At 39.4% G+C, this 17,013-nt stretch overlaps 1 protein-coding gene and 1 long non-coding RNA gene across 3 annotated transcripts in view; one reads left to right on the top strand and one right to left on the bottom strand.

The window, feature by feature from the left end:
• Positions 1-208: 208 nt before the first annotated feature.
• Positions 209-2,722, bottom strand: LOC148421939 (uncharacterized). Its single transcript, XR_015865824.1, has 3 exons — positions 2,625-2,722; positions 966-1,111; positions 209-263 (listed from the first exon to the last, which is right to left on the bottom strand). It is a non-coding gene; the product is annotated as an uncharacterized LOC148421939 (long non-coding RNA).
• Positions 2,723-11,749: 9,027 nt separating this feature from the next.
• The window catches only part of cpne2 (copine II), a 42,264-nt gene continuing 37,000 nt past the window's right edge, over positions 11,750-17,013 (top strand). For both annotated transcript variants that reach the window (XM_088416810.1, XM_088416811.1), the window contains exons 1-2: positions 11,750-11,991; positions 14,657-14,857. In XM_088416810.1, the coding sequence (XP_088272936.1) occupies positions 14,681-14,857 (177 nt within the window). In that variant the 5' untranslated portion in view covers positions 11,750-11,991; positions 14,657-14,680. The remainder of the gene's footprint in view (positions 11,992-14,656; positions 14,858-17,013) is intronic.

Raw genomic sequence — 17,013 nt, 5'->3', positions numbered from 1 at the left:
CCTCCTTCATATGGAACCATTTAACATCTCAATATCCTTCTTCAAGAAAAAAATGACAAAAAAATTCAGCTCACTGGTGGAATTCTCGAACAACCTTCCTTCTGTCTATAGCTTAGAATCAACTGTTGTTTTACTTTTTATAACAGTGAGAGACTTCAAAATGTTAAAATTCCAAATCAAAACGTAAAATTTCGAAGAGGTTTTACCTGCCATGTTTTGGTGTTAACTCTCGCCTTCTTCAGAAATTTTAAGTCTCCCACTGTCTGAAAAAAGAAAACAATTGATTTACTGGTGGAATTGTTTCTTGCCTTATTTGAGGACCTACTATTCAATGACAGAGTGCCGAGGTTACAGTGAAAAAAAAAAACATTTGTGAATGGTGTGGCTTTAGTAATCTGATGTCATTACAGTATTTTTAATATGGAACATTTTTGCAGCTTCTGCAGAATGACAATTTCGGCATTACTAAACTGATAAAATGTATTGCACGTAGACTGTGTCTTAACTTTGATGCTGTGATGTATAAATGTGCCACTTTCTCTATATGAAGATAGGCAAAAGAGATTGGAGGTGCACATCATTTTTTGGGAGGCTTTCAAAATCTTTCTTTAATCAACACAATCAAAGTTTAATCAAAGTTTTCATTTCCATTAGCAATTAGCTTTGCCTGGTGGCGGCTCTGGACCTTGGGGATAGAAGCACTCCAGCGTAAAAAAACACTGCAGCTTTCATTTTACATAATTTTAAAAAATGATTTAATTTGCTCAAACAATATGGTGGCTCACATGCATTATTGTGTTAATTGTATAAATTGTTCCACTCCTTACTTTCTACAGAATGGGAGCTTGGCAGCTTTGCAAATGGTAAATGGATTTCACTTATATAGCGCTTTTCAACCTTGGGTACTCAAAGCGCTCTTCAACCTTGGGTATTTAAAGCGCTTTACACAATAACTAGTCATTTACCTACTGATGACGCAGGATCAGGAGCAACTGGGGTTCAGTGTCTCCCTCACGGGCTCTTGATGGTCGGGGGATCAAACCGACAGCCTCTCAGCTGGGAGACGACCACTCTACCACCGAACCTTGCCACCCACGAGCAAAGCTTTCTTCTGACAGAAAAAAAAACAACATTGTGTTCTGCCACCTTGTTTAGAAATCATTCATAAGACTTTTCAAGTCTATATAAAGTTTCAGAGAATACCCTATACAGTGGACACCCGGTTTACAACATCCCTGCCTTATGTTTTTTTCACTTTATGATGTGGAATGCGAATTTTTTTTTGCCCCCCCCCCCCCCGTACTACGTGTTTTTCACCTTACAACATAAAAAACAACAACTTCTCTTCTCAAACGTGGCAGTCAGTGTGCATGCGTGACGTGCTCATACGTCACTACACGCGTCACTGCTTATGTCAATACAATGCTGGTCTGCTATTGGTTAAAGGGAGAAGTACGATGATTTGTTTGGAAACGAAGCTGGAGATAATCAAGAAATATGAAGGTAAGGCTAGGCTACCCTCGCTAGGGAATATGGCCAGAAGAAGTCACATCACCCAAAGGTAAATAAATCCTTTATATATTATTCATTTACGATGTTATTTAATTGTATACATGTATATTTTATATATTATGTATACACTATATTATATATATTTTGTTAGCCATTTTTAATATTTATATACAAGTTTGATGTTTTTACCTGGGGTTTTACACACATTAGCTAATTAACATTGATTTCTATTGCCCGCCATACGATGATTTCGCCTTACAATCCCAACCGCGGAACGGATTAATTTCGTATAGCGGGGGTCCTCTGTACTGAATAGGGCCAGTAAATGTACTGTCAACAGATTGTAATTGTACAGTCAACATATGGATCATGTTCACTCATGTCATCATATAGCAAGTTGTGTTTGCCTAGGCAGTCACAAAGAATGACAGTTATTCATTCTACAGTTGAGTGTTGACTGCTGGTGTAAAAGAGGTATTTAAAAGCATTATATGTTGCATTTTGAATTACCAGGGTTACTACTGATAGTTTCACATTTTTAGTATCTTATTTTCATCAAAACATGGTGTGACATTTTTATTTGGAAAGAATGACACCAATCGCTTATACAGTGGGCACCCAGTTTACAAGATTAATTTGTTCCGTTTAATTTGTTCTGTTTAAACAAGTCAAATATGTTTGTTTTTGCAGGCCAAGTTTGTTTACATCGTTTATTTTGATTACATTCAGTAATTCTCTGATTATTCCTTTTCTGACTTGTAACACACCTAACCAGTATGTTAATCAAAAATTTGTTTGTGCATTTTCGGCAACGTTAATTTGAAATAATCTGATTTTGAATGAGGGAAAAGTAATTAAACAACATTTTTTTAATTCATTGATCAATTAAAACAAAGAACTAAAAGGTCAATCAAATAATTAACCTGAACTTCAAAGTGTGGGAAATCTAGAGGGAATGACATCACCTAAATGGCTTACACCATTAATCTGTGGCATATTTACGTATTTTCTACTCTGTATTTGAGATTCTGACCTACTCCAGATTCTTGATCTGGGAATGGAATTTATTTCTCCACAACCGAACGTGTTTAGGAGCTGTTGAAGACTTTTACCGTCTAAAGTCACGGTCCTCCAGGAATAAACTTGCAACATAAGGGAGACGACTTATGTCCGGTAAGATGAGAGCACTGTGAGACATGTTTGACCATCCTCCTTAAAAGGAAGCCCGGAATGCTCTGATGTGGGTACAAAGCAAAGCAGCGGTCCAATCGAAAAAGGGACGGCAGCAAGGTTTCAGAGTCTCAGCAGACTCTGTCTTTGAGTGAGATCACGTTTTGCAATATGTTTCCTTTGCTTCAAATGGCCTTTGCTGTTGTAATACGTTTTGGCATTCAACTTTTAACTTTTAAATTCCAATCTGGACTTGGAATTGCAGCTCAAAATCAGATATAACATAATTAGACTTCTGGTGTAATGAGTAGGATACAATAACTATATGTGGGGTGTGCGAACCCAAAAACAGCACTTCTCAATCATATCTCGTAAAGCCCCCCTAGGAAAGTGAAAACCTTTCACGACCCCCCTACTCATTGCACCAACTGTAAATAAGATTACTATCCTGTATCAATATAAATCAACTTTGAACAACTGTTAACACATTTTCTACAGCATTTATACAGGTTACAGATTAGTCTAAAACTGAAAAAAAAATGTGCCCTAAAAGGATAGTGTGTAAGCTTTAGACCGTTTCATCACGGACAACAGGAGGTGCTGCAGGTGCAGCATTTACCATTGTCCGTAGCTGTAACAAAGATGGCCGCCCACCGTGTAATATAAGTTAATAATAACTAGACATATGATTATATTCAAAACATACTGGTGACCATTAAGAACACATTCCTTTATAAGTCTTGGAAATTTACAATTAATTTATTCCTTCTTAATGAATAACAGCCTAAATCTTACACACTGTCCCTTTAAATATAAAAATAAAATATGACAATTCCAATTTGATTGCAATTACACTTCACCGTGGAAAAACAAATCCTTGAGACTCCAAGGTCACCCCCCCACCACCACCACACACACACACACACACACACACACACACACACACACACACACACACACACACACACACACACGCACACACACATACTACGGCAACGTTAAACCTCCTAATTTCCTCGGACACAACAAATCTGATGGGGTATCAGACAACAATGATCTGATGACAACCTAGCAATTTATGCGCCCCATTTGAAGTGAGCTAATATTTTTGACATGCATTGCATGGTGAGGAAGCACTTATTTGCAGTCTGGCCATCAAAAGAAGATTTACACATTGCAACATGCACTGTTGCATGTACAACATACTGGGAAATCGAGTACAAGGGCAATTGAGGATATACAGTTTCCTACAATTTAAATGGTAAGAAGCTTGATGTGCTTTTAAGGCCACAGAAGTTAATGGTGTCGAGCTGTGAGGAATGCAAGGCCATTATCGTACTTGGAGAATTTAACACGTCCACATTAGACTTCTGTTTCCATGTGTCACAAGCGTTTGTTGTCAGATTTTATTTTCCGGAGCTATTTAAATAAGCACAAGCATCTTTTTTCCATTCTTTTTTTTTTCAAGTATCACCAATGTGCAGAATTTTTCAGATCCTGGCCCAACAGGAATTTTTAATGTGAGTTCCGACTCAGGTTATCAGAATAAACCTCCGTGTGCAACATGTCTCCAATAATTATTTAATACAACACAAGGACGTCAAGGAACCAAATGATGCATGATAAGATTACATTTTCCGTTTGTTGCCGTGTTAATTATTACTGGAAATGGTGTTGGACAGCTGTTCAATTTGCCAACTCTATTCTGTACTTGCTAAGATTTTTCATTACTTCAGGAATGCACTTGCCGACACATGGTGCATAACTACTACTACGCAGTTATGGTCACACCATGTAACTGCAGTATATGTATATGCTTTAACTAACATACTGACTGCATGAGTGCTGAAGTTGTTTATCAGAGAGTCAGTGGGTCATTTTGCAAGAACAGGAGGTCTAGGAGGAAATTGATCCATCTATGCCACCACCCTGCTGAGTGTGACACCAACTTTAAAACTCCCATCACTGCTCCTGTCAAGCAAGGCCTTTTGAAACTTGTCACATTCCACCCCCTTGCCGTTACCTTGCATGATTTGCTCAGTTTTGATTCTCAGTTATTTGTTGCATTGTAAGGGACTCAGTTTGTGTGTGTTTTCTCCCAATTTTTTCATTGTTATTATTCACTTTTAATTTTTTTTAATTACCATTGCATAGGTAGGGCAAGAACCAGACAGTGTAAGATGCCATTCACTTGATTTTAATCAATTTGTTTCTGTTCACGTTAAATAGGAGTCAGGCTTATTACCAGTATTTTGGTTTCATTTTCTTTCTCATGGGATTTAATTTGTGAGGTTGGGTTGTATTGGATAATGAGTTGGATGTTGTTTTTTTTGTTTGTTTCTTTCTTTCTTTTATTTTTGGTCTTACCCAAAAGCAGAGCTTATGTTTGTAATGCGCTTTGTATTGTAATTGTGTGCAGTAATAGTAACACTGTTGTTCAACATCACCATTTGAATGCCCAGTGCGGTGCAAGATGTTCTGCCAAGTTCCCCAAAAAGGTCAATTTGATTAGATCCAGCACAAAATTGAACATGCAACAGTTTTTACGCTGAGCCGACTCCCCACGCCCTCCACCCAGTGGGACATTGTCCGTAAATCCTCTCTGGGAGGTGTCCATCCTAACCAGATGGCTGAGCCACCTCATTTGGTTCCGCTCGATATAAAAGAGCAACGCTTGCACTCTGAGCCCCGACCTAATGCTCCAGCTTCTCGCCTTATCTCTAAGGGGCAACATAGACACCCTGTGGAGGAAATTAATTTGGGCTTGTTTGTTATCTTGTTGTTATGGTCACAATTCACAGCTTGTGGCCACAGATATGGAGGAACATGGATTTGGATTGACAAGTAATCTGATAGCCTCACTTTTCAACTGAGCGATTTCATCACCGAGACGGACAAACAGACACGGGGTCTGCATGACTACAGATGCTACGCTGACCTTGCCGTTGATCTGCCGCGCCATTCTTTCCTCACTCATGAGCAAGACCCCAAGATACTTGAGCTCTTACACTTAAGAAAGGATCTCATCTCTGACCTGGAAGGGCACTCCATCCTTTTCTGAATGAGTATATGCTTTCAGATTTTAGGTGCTGATTCTCATCCTAACTGCTGTACACTGTTGTGAACTGCTGCAGTGACAGTTGAAGATTGAGAGCTGATGAAGCAAAAGAACCACATAATGTGCATGAAACTGAGATGCAATACAGAGGTAACCAAACCAGGAACTCCAATTGTTCGTGCCTACAAATTCCGTACATAAATTCCAAACTAAATCCATGAGAAAGCTCAGCCTAGACAAAGTCCAACGCTGATTGGAAACAAATCTAATTTAGTACCAGCAATATTGCCCAAAATTCCTCCAAAATATCACTCAAGAGAAATTATTTTCATCCACAAAGCATATGTAGACTAGTTGGGAAAATTCCTATATTCCCTGGAGGACCCTGCTGCATGTGTAAAGCTTATCCTTACCATTCATTATGTTTTAGGTTTTTTGCTGTTTCAACTCTACTCTAGGTTTCTTCTTTTTTTGGTCAATTTACATTGACTTTTATACTTGTCAGTATTATTATGTGTTACTGTCAGGTTCACTTGTTAGACATTTTTGAGAAACTATGCAAAAAAAAGGAGAAAAGGCATTTTTCCTTTCTCATGCATGAGGAGAACGGAGGAAGCCCGCACAAATGCAATTCTGCTTTGCTCTGAAAAACTTCTCCGCACCCTCTCATTTTATTCGCTTGAGGTCTCTAGGTACATAAGTCATTGCTGGGGGGGAGGAGAGACATTTGGCAACAATATAACCACTTAGTTTATGATAGAGAGGAATTCAGTTTAATGACCATGGTATCTTCTTCCTAGGAAGAGGATGCGCAACTGGTCACAAAATCCCTGTTGGTCACGGGCTTGTCTCCTTCCCGCAGCTGCTCGAGACGCGTCAGTTCCTCTTCTTCACAACCAACCATAACAGAAAACATTATCCTAATCTACCAACATACTGATCACATAACAAACATACTGATTCCAAAAAATATACTAAGTGACTGCAAAACAAACAAATATGGACTAACCTATATGCAATTATTCTAACAGTTATACTGACATTTGTTTTATAGTTCAATACTGTATTCTGATGTTTTTATTTCAATATTAATTCCACCAATCTAATTCAAGTATCATGAAACAGAAAGATATAACTGACCTTGCAGCTATGCTCATAATTCAGTTTACTGGATTTCCTGGGATTATAATTGGACACCATTACAGTTTGTGAAGTAATAGTATATGGTTTGTGCTTTGATCTCACTTGATGTGAACTAAGTGCAACATGTGAGCTGTTTATTTAACAGGAGGATTAAAAGACAATGTCGATGGCACTTTTTACCGCGTTGTGTACGAGAGCTGCCAAGAAAGATTGACATTCAGGGCTGCAAGAAAAAAATGAAACCACAGCCTTAATTTACCTGTTGTGATTGCAACTGTTCATGGTGAATTGTGTTCAGTTCAGATTATTGAAAAACAAGAGGATAATTTACATAAAGGTTTATTTTAATCCATTACATCAGCCACATTTTTTTAGCCTGACTTAAAACACAGATACAGTATTTTTAAATGGATCTCCAACTGACAGTTTTGTTAGGTGAATAACAAATGTCATCTATTGAAATAGCAAGGTTATGTTTTGATTGCATTTGTTCATGGAGAACCTGTTGGTGGGTGTGTTGGAGTCACGTTATTGGAAAACAGTCATGTGCAGTTGGGATTTTGTTGTTGTGGGTTTTAGGCTTTTGTTGCTGTGGGATTTTGTTTACGTTTCTCGTTCATGTCATTGTTCCCCTCGTGTCTACCTTTCCTGTCTGTGCCTGATTAGTTTGATCTCGCCCACCTGCCCGTTTACCCCACCGCGTGCCATCCAATCCTCTTTCCCTGACTCTTGTTCCCTTCCAGGTGTTGCGTGTTTCCCAAATTAGTCCGCTTGTATTTAAGTCCGAGTTTTGGTTCAGTTATTTGTTGGGTCATTGCTTTTTGTTATTTCTTGCTGTTATGCTGCCACCTGCCATTCCCCGTGAGTTTATTTTAGTTTCTAGTTCTGTTGCTATCTTGTCTGGGGTTGCTCCCTGTTTACTCCTGCCTCGTTTCTTTATTTAACGTTCTTCGTTTGAACTGCAAACCTTTCCTCCTGCATTTGTGGGTCCACCTTGTCCAACACCCCTCACCACATGCCACACAAACATGACAAAAACTAGGAGTCATTTAAGTGAAGACTGATGTAAAAAAAAAAAAAAGGCATTCACTTAAATAGATACGTACTATTTTTTCTGGTTGGGGGTCCAAATGCAAGTTTTGTAAACCAAGAACCTAAGAACTGTGCCGATACTTGTTCTTATAACTCTTCTCCTGCAAAGAATGCATTGGCTGGACCGTACCTGCATTTCGTTCATGTAGCGTTTCTTTCAAAGGCCATTGCCGGCCTGGTAGAGCAGACCCACCCGATGTGGTTGCTTGTGAACTGTCCATAACGTATCCTGCTGGCCACCTTAGGACTGGAGTGAGGACTGGATTGATTAGCATCAGTCAAACTGAAATTAGAAGTGTGTCAACAAAAGAACAAGTGTCTAGTTACTCTAGTGACGATTAGAAGTATAAACACAGATGAATTATTTACTAATGATTACATAATAGGGAAAAACACTGAAAGAATTCCACAAGTTTGGAATGATAACCGTTTACCCATTGGATCAGAAAATGGACATATCTATCCCACAGCTTGTTTATGTATAATACAGCCAACCAGCGCAGCACCCCCACAAATAGACAAAATTCAGAAATCAATGATGCCCATTGAAATGTGTTAAGAAAAAAAATGATATCTAGGGGATAAAACCTCTCCCTAAAATGTTGATGAGCATTCAGTATCAGAAAATTGATAAGGATACCTATCGCCTCTCTAAAAAACAAAATGACTTTAAAATATGTAAAAAGATGCTTACTGAGCAACCCTAGATTATTAACACTGGCATCATAGAAGGTTCCTTGGAGTGAGTGAGAATGTGTTTGCTAATTACAAATGATATCACTACTGCCAATCTGCAATCTTTCTCGTAAAATGCAGAATATCTGCTGATCCAGTCCAACCGATCAACGCTATGTGAAGTCCACAAAGAGGACATGCAAGTTGCACATTATTTGCACATTCAATATGTTACTGGACTGTAGTTATTCTGAGAAAAACACTTTTTGATTTAGCGTTTAACCTGAGTCTGGGAATAGAGTTGTCGCTTATAACTCAAGAGATTCCAATTCCTAATTCCTTAATTGTTTGCTACAGTACACTGAATAAAGCTCTGTTAAATTAGAAAAGCTTAATTTCTTGTTAGGCAGTAGCCTGCAATGTGCAGAACTAATTTCTTCCAGGTCAATGTCCAGGTTTACTGCGACAGTGTAACATTGGTATGGTTTTATTTACGAGGCCATGGGTTGTCTCAGACAGACCAGCCGTTTGCCATACCAACATGTCACCAGTTCCGCACTGCGGATGAATAGGACCTGAGCCAAGATTTTCACCTCCTGTTGTGGATATGTGTCCTCCTCACAACTTTGCACAGTGCTGAGCTGTAAATTATTCGGGAACAAAATGTTGGGATCAGAACAGAGGTAGGCTATCCCTCCCCGCCCCCTGAAAAGCAATAGGAGATCTTATTTACATGCCATAAATGCCTCGTTGAAATTAAGTTTAAATTTAGTACTTTTCCAACATCTCCTTTCTCAACCTATCATATGCTAAGATTTCAGAAATGCATTTGGACAAACTTCATTAGAGAATAGATGCATGGTTAGTTCAGTGTGCGCAAAATATTGTTTTTCATGCTTAATAAGTGTTGTTATAATGCAGTATAGAAAGGATTTATATGCTAAATGAGATGGACTCATAGTGCACATTATTCACCGTACGGCGCTCAAAGTGCGTTTTAAAGGCTAGTAATTCACCCATTCACACACATAGCCATACACCAATGTAGGCTGCTGTCACACCGGGTACTGCCTGGTCCAAAGGAATCTAACAGGAGTCAGTGTCTTACACAAGGACATGGTCGACATGGTCTCGGATTGAACTCACAAAATTCCATTTGGGAGCGGAGCAGCCTTCTACGGAGCCTTGCCGCCCTTTCAATTAAATTTAAAGCATTAGTCACTCGATAAATCTCTCAATAATGGGGTTTTTATTTAGCCCTCCTGCCACTGTATTTTTAAAATGCAAGACTCCTAATTCACCAGCAGGGTGTGCTACTGCAACACTTTAGTTCCAGACTTTATTATACTGTAGTATACTGTAAAGGAATACATTACTTAGCAGTACGATACAGTATGTGCCTCACTAGCACAGGCGCATTCAGGCACACCTCTTTTCCTTGGAAAAATCCCCCGGCACGCAAATAGCCAAATATTTTTACGGTACATTTGAAACACTCTAGCCTATATTGACACTTTAAAGACATCACAGTTTTGACAACAGAAATCGAATAAAATACAGTCTATAAATGGGCAGCATGGCTCGGTGGTAGAGTGGTCGTCTCCTAGCTGAGAGGCTGTGGGTTTGATCCCCCGACCATCAAGACCATGTCTAAATTCCCTTGAGCAAGACACTGAACCCCCAGTCACTCCTGATGCTGCGTCATCAGTAGGTAAATGACCAGTTAGTGTAAAGTGCTCTTGAGTACCTAAGGTAGAAAGGCGCTATATAAGATAGAGTCCATTTACCATTTACCAAATACCTACTGTGAGACAAGATAGCTGCAGAGACTGCCGTCTGTAGCCCCACCAATCACGTCACCCTTGTCAGGATCTCGTTTCAAAGTACAGTACTGTGTACCTCTTTAGTTGAGTATTTATTAGATGATTACTCAGCAACACGCTGGTCTCACACACGACAACTGCACATTATGTGACCAAAAATTACAAACAAAAAATGAAATTGGCAACACACCTGACGGACGGACGGACGTGCTAATCACTGAGGCACTGAGCCACCCATAAATAAATACAAATATATTTTCAACCGTTTTTATTTATTTTCCTCTACATTTATGTATTTTTATTTCTATATTTCACTTTAAAAAAAAATCCATTGCCGCAAGGTTAGACACTGTCATCATACCAGTCATCTGTATGTGGTACTTCATCATCAAGAACAACAAAAAAATTCTGGTGCATAATGTGTGTGTATGATGACCCTTCACCATCTACCTGCTTTCTCAACTTTGCATGCCAAGAAGCTGCCCGTGCAGTTAAACAAACTGGTCAAATGCACAGGTTGGGTGGGGTCTTATCTCTAATACATAATTAATGGTTAACTGTTCCTTCACTCAGACTGGTTTGGGATGCAAGAGTGCTGCCATCTGATCTAATGGAAACAAATGCTATTATGCTGAGACTCCATTGACTGAACATGACATAACAGAATGTTTTGGGTTTTTTTTTTTTTTTTGGGGGGGGGGGGGGGGGGGGTCTTGAAGATTTAGTTACAGTATATTTGCTCTTGAGGCATGTGCTTTTGCTGTAATGGAAGTCACCAATTTCTCTTGTGTATACATATACCTATTTTGGATAAAACACGTCCTCAATTTAGTCTAATTGTAAAATATTAGTTGTGTTTTGAGGGTCTCCTTTAGAAATTTCCCTTGACTGCAACAAACTTGGCAACACCACTTGTATATTATTATTATTATTTTATTTATTTTTTATTACATTTCTTATGTGTGTGAGTGTAGGTGGGCATGTGCATTTTACTATTTCATTTGCTGTTGCCATTTTGTTCATATGTACCACAAGCAACTTGCTCCTTTGGCTCCGATATCTACCTTTCTTGTCCTTTTTCTAAAATCTGGTTCTGTATTCGTCATGTTAATTGAATGCTCATTTGTTCTGTCTGAAATGATCAATTAGCTGATTGTGGGGGCGGGTAAAGTACAAGGCGTTTAAAGCGACTAAGACAAAACGGAAGTATTTTTATTTTGATGGGTTATTTGACTAACTTCCTTTAGCCCACTGTTCAATTTGTATCAACTTGATGCAGCTCGCTGTCAGTGGTGGTGAGGAGCGTGCCTTTTCTCCCAGGGTGACTTAACGTCGAAACTGCGTTTTTCAGAGTACCGAAGACAAACAAGCCTACTGGGACTTTTTTTTTTTTCATAAACAGCTTAATGAACGCTAAAAGCCAACGCTATTTCCGCGCTCCTCAACTAAAGAAATTGTCACCAGAAAAGCGCAGAGAAGTTGAACGTCTTCTTTTTTTATATATATTTATATACCGAGGTAAGATTTCTACAGGAGCCGCGTTTCTCACTTGCTGGATAAAGAAAGCGAAAACAACGTGTGAATATGTGAAAATTAGCATTTTACAGAAAACCTGCAATTTAAGGAAACGAGGTTATGATGTGCATGCAGACACGTGGGTCTACTGTTGAAATTTCATTTTTGAATTGAGGTTTTGTTGACGCCCAATTGAAGATATCAAAGAGCGCATGTTACGAATTTGAGTTAGAAGACTTTGATAGCTCATCGGTACTCTTGGTTTGTCAGTGAGTGTTGGTGACTTAGGTGTGTATATGCAGAAAAAAAACACTGCACACGTCTTCATAGTACAGTAAGCATACGTTGGTATATATTGTAGAACCAAAATGACTACGTGGATTTTAATAGGATAGCGATGTTTGGCATCAAATTAGAGATCGTCATTTTTTGTTTTTGTTTGACACGTTTATTTGTTCTAGATCATGCATTTTAAATGGCCAATAAAATAGAGAATGAACAGTGTACTGCATTGTGTCGTGGAATGTGTAGTGTAATGTTTGTGTCCCTTTACATATATTTTGTGTCTGTAATCTACTGTTTGAATGAATGTTTAATATTCCCTGTCATCTACTGTGCAGCAGTTAAATCCCCTCACGCTCATTCAACACAGGGCTGCAGCAGGTGTTCTCTGAAACGTGGATTTCTCTGTGTGGCTGCTTAGTACATCACCACTGCCAGTGTGACATCACAAGGAGAGGATCATGTTGGTTATGACACATTGTGTAGCTTAGCAACAAACAGCATCCTTATGACATGCTGTTCTGTGAACAAATCCAGCTTTGGTTCTTCTCTTGGTTCTCTAAAGACTGACACAAGTATGGGAACATTTAAAAAAATAACGCAAATTTTTACTTAATCCACTTAAAATGGTGCAGTTTCTCTCCAATCCCTTACTTACTGACGTCTTTGTTTTACATTTTCAAGGCTTTGGCTTGAACACAATTATTTGCACGGAAGATTGTCCATGTTGCCTACTGTAAACACTATTGTTTCTAAGAGGCAACAGTCACCTCCACCAGGATCATGCTGTATGGCCACATATACTTGTGCTTTTTCCCCAAAAGTATGTTTACATATTAGTCTGTTTGCTCAGATGGCATAATACATTTACATTAGTGTTTAGTGAATAGCTGTTTCCTGCTTATTCGGAAAAAATATATATATTTTTTGAGCACTCACCTTTCTAAGCCTCAAGTAACCAACCCTGATACCAGCTATGGCATTTTGATGTGTCTTTTTGTAATAAGTCACACACATTGTGTATACTCTATAACGTTTGTCACGATTCAGAGATGCCACACTCACTCACAAGGGCCACAGCAGGATTATAGTCGCAGCCAGAGGGTAGCTGTTAGTTTGACTCCATCCTTTGCCAAAAAACATTTCACTTCCTTTTGTAGGACAATTGTTATATGCCATCCTTCCGTTTTCTTAGCTGCTTATTCTCACTATGGTGGTAGGGTGCTGGAGCCTATTCCAGCTATCTCTGGGCAGTAGGCGGGGTAGAGAACATGAAAACTCCACGCAGGAAAGCCGAAGCCAGAATTAAACCCGCGGCCTCTGAACCGGGAGGCAGGACATGCTAACCACTCTTCCTTCACTGTACATGTTAAATGTTAGAGTCAGTGTTTTTTAATATTGTGCAGCAGATGTAAAACCTCTCCACTGTGATTTGTGAGTTTATGTGCCTTTCATTGCGACACAATGTGCAACGGGATAAAGCAACGTACTTCCAGAAATTGCATGTTTTCTGTCCCACTCCGGAAAATAAAATGTTCAAGTTTTTTAACGCTAGACCAGTGAGGAAGGCAGTAGGACAGACTTCATATATGTTGTACGTAAGTCTGTAGCAGACATTATGGTAAACTGCTGTACTAGTGTTTCGTGGCTACGAATAAATAATTGTTTCCGTTTACATCAAAGGCAAACGAGGGGTGCTAAGCATTCATTCCAGTGTAAGTCTGGCTAAAACCACGGTTGGGTGGAGAGCCAACAGCTTTGATCAACAAATATGTAACATAGTCAATACATCCATCTATTTTCTATAGCTGCTTATCCTCAGGGTCACTGACTTGCTGCCATTTCAAACAAAGTGGACGGGTCCCAAGATGACTACCCATAGAAGACTAACGTTGTGTGATGTTTGCGCAAATGACGAGCAGGAAGGAGAAGGACGTCCAGGATTTAAATGGGCGGAGCTATGCAGGGTGCCAGATAGTGATGATGACTTTTAGGGCTTTTTGACAAATTCATATTCAGCTGTTTCAAAAAAATAAAGCATTGAAACTTCAAATCGTTTTCTTGTTGCAACATTAGTTTCAGCATTTGCAATTACGTGCACAAGTACATGGCCTCGCACTTGTCTCGTTTCTGCCTCAGCCCCTCCCACCCATAAACGCAAGACTATGTTATTTGATTTACGATGAAGAAACGTGTCTACAAGCGTCAGAATTTGGTCTTTTTAAAAACACACACCAGTTCAGGGTGTCCCCAGCCTACTGGCCGAATCCAGCTGAGATAGACACCAGCAAGCCTGCGACTCTGTGAGAATAATCAGCTCTAGAAAATGGACGGATGGATTGATGTCATTCCTCACATCACTAATATTTCTTCTTCTAATCTTCAGGGTGACGATTTTTAACATCGGACGATGGCCTACACATTGGGCTCAACCAATGAGGGTCAGACACGTGGTGTAGGACCTCAGCACTGTGTTACCCGGGTGGAACTTTCTGTTACTGCTGCCAACCTTCTGGACCGTGATGTAGCCTCCAAGTCTGACCCGTTCTGTGTTCTCTTCCATGAAGTGGATGGAAACTGGGTGGAGGTAAGACAGGTTGCTGATAGAAAGCAGGAAACGCAATGTTTGCCAAGGTTTTGTGAACCAAAATATCCATTTTGCAAAAGAATAATCGCACAGCAGAAAAAACACAACATAATCCCTAAGTATCCAAGATTTCTTCACAATTTACTTTGAAAATATACTTTGTGTGAAATCTGAGCCAGTTCAATTGATTGATTAATTGATATAATAAGAGGATAAATAAAAAGTTGAGTATGAAGTTGTTCTCAATAAAAGAGCTAAATCCTCATGGTTTAGGCAGTAGAAGGGGTCGTCTAGTAACCGAAGGGTGGGCTGCTCGATCCCCGCTCTGTCAGAGTCACGTGCTGTTGCGTCCTTGGGCAAGACACATCAGCCACCTTACCTCCAGTGGTTGGTCGGAGGGGCCGGACGGCGCGGTACGGCAGCCTCGCCTCTGTCAGTCTGCTCCAGGGCGGCTGTGGCTACGCAACGTAGTTAATCACCACTGGTCTTACTGTGTGATAGTGCTGTGCTTTGTAAAGCGCCTTGGGTTTTGTGAAAGCCGCTATATAAATGTAAGCATTATTATCACTATTATTATTACTGTTGTTATTATCATTATTATTATTATTATTATTAGGCAGTGCGTTTACAGAAGTGAATGAGGGAGCCCTGTGGGGACGTACATGTGTATTTGTGGGGCTGAGCCCGGCCTTTCAAAAAGCATGCATTATGGTATTAGTGCTGGGGGTGTGAGGAGAGGTAGAGGGTCACTCACCAATCACTGTGTGGTGTGTGAAGAAAATAAAGAAAATGAAGATTGTGTCCAAAAAGAGACACAGGTTCAACATTGGTACTACAGTTAGGTGATCACTGGGAATGATGAAGAAAGGTAGGCTTGGTTTTATTTAACACCATTTCCCCACTAACCACGGTGTCACACTATAATATGGGCCAAGAGAAATCATTTTATTGTGTTTAAGTTTCTAATTTGAGTTTAGTCTTTTTGATACCTTGCACAAATCATTCTGAAGCATTATTTTTGCTGTATTCTCGTTGCCTTAGGATTTTTTTTTCCAGTAAACAACTAGCCACAAAGACACACTGGGTTGTGTGTTTGTCTCTATATATGCTTGCTTGTGTGTAGGCGAGACCTTAGTAGTAGCTAGCTTACGGTCAGCAGGGCATGTGGCTCTGATGTGAAATTGCCATTGGTTGCTATGGTAACAGATCGAGAAACTAAATAAGCTTAGTGCCCCTGAATTGTAGTCCAAACCTTCTCTCTGCTGTTGTCCACAGCGCTCAGAGTTTAGCATATGCAGCATTTCACGTCCTCTAATCCCTCTCGCTTTTGTTGTCTCCAATTTCCTTCTCCGATTTTTTTTTTCCTCATTTGCCTCCCTTCTTACGTCTTCCTCGATCTTTGTTCTGTGAGATGGAGGAGTGAGACTCTGCTGAGTCCAAAAGAGAGGGCAGGGAAAGCTAAAAGTGTGAGTGAAAGCCAGCAAGCAACAATTGTGAGGAGACGACCGTGGGGTGAAGCAGTAATTTAACGATGGAGTGCACTGGTAAGAGACATGGAACACAACAGGGGTGTACACAGACCTTTGAATATGGAGGTGTTCAAAGTTGAAAGAGGGTGCATAGAAAAATTTGAAAGAACTTGTTACGTAGTAACACCGAGGATACTACAGACTGGACACAGACGAAAAAAAAATCCAAATGCCAAATTTATCTATCAACATTACTGTACGGAACATACTGGTAAGCTTCATGCTCATCATATCAAAACTACATCTACTTCCTGTTTGCGTGTCAAAGAATCATGGGAAAAAAAGACATACTACCCTATGGCTCTGGACAGAGCAACACAAGATGAGTCTTAGGGCTCAGATAAAGTAAATAATGAAGAAAACGATGACTTTAGGTAACTAGATATTCAATTACATTTGGTAATTAAGTAATAGCCACAATTATTAAAAACGTAATCAATTACTATAGGTGTCTAACTACTAAAGTAATCAATTATTTTGAGTAATTTCTTTAGCTAAAATTTCAGCACTATAAAGTGATTTCACGCAGTGAAGACACGACAAAAGTGATTTTTTTATTTTACTAAAGTAATTGATTGAACTAAATTCACTAAAAAAATGATTATTTTACTTCTTCATTCATGTAGT

This window comes from Hippichthys cyanospilos, chromosome 6, assembly GCF_059441005.1.
Source record: "Hippichthys cyanospilos isolate Australia breed blue-spotted pipefish chromosome 6, RoL_Hcya_1.0, whole genome shotgun sequence".
NCBI classification, from domain to species: Eukaryota; Metazoa; Chordata; class Actinopteri; order Syngnathiformes; family Syngnathidae; genus Hippichthys; species Hippichthys cyanospilos.
This window is presented reverse-complemented; position numbering and strand designations above follow the sequence as displayed.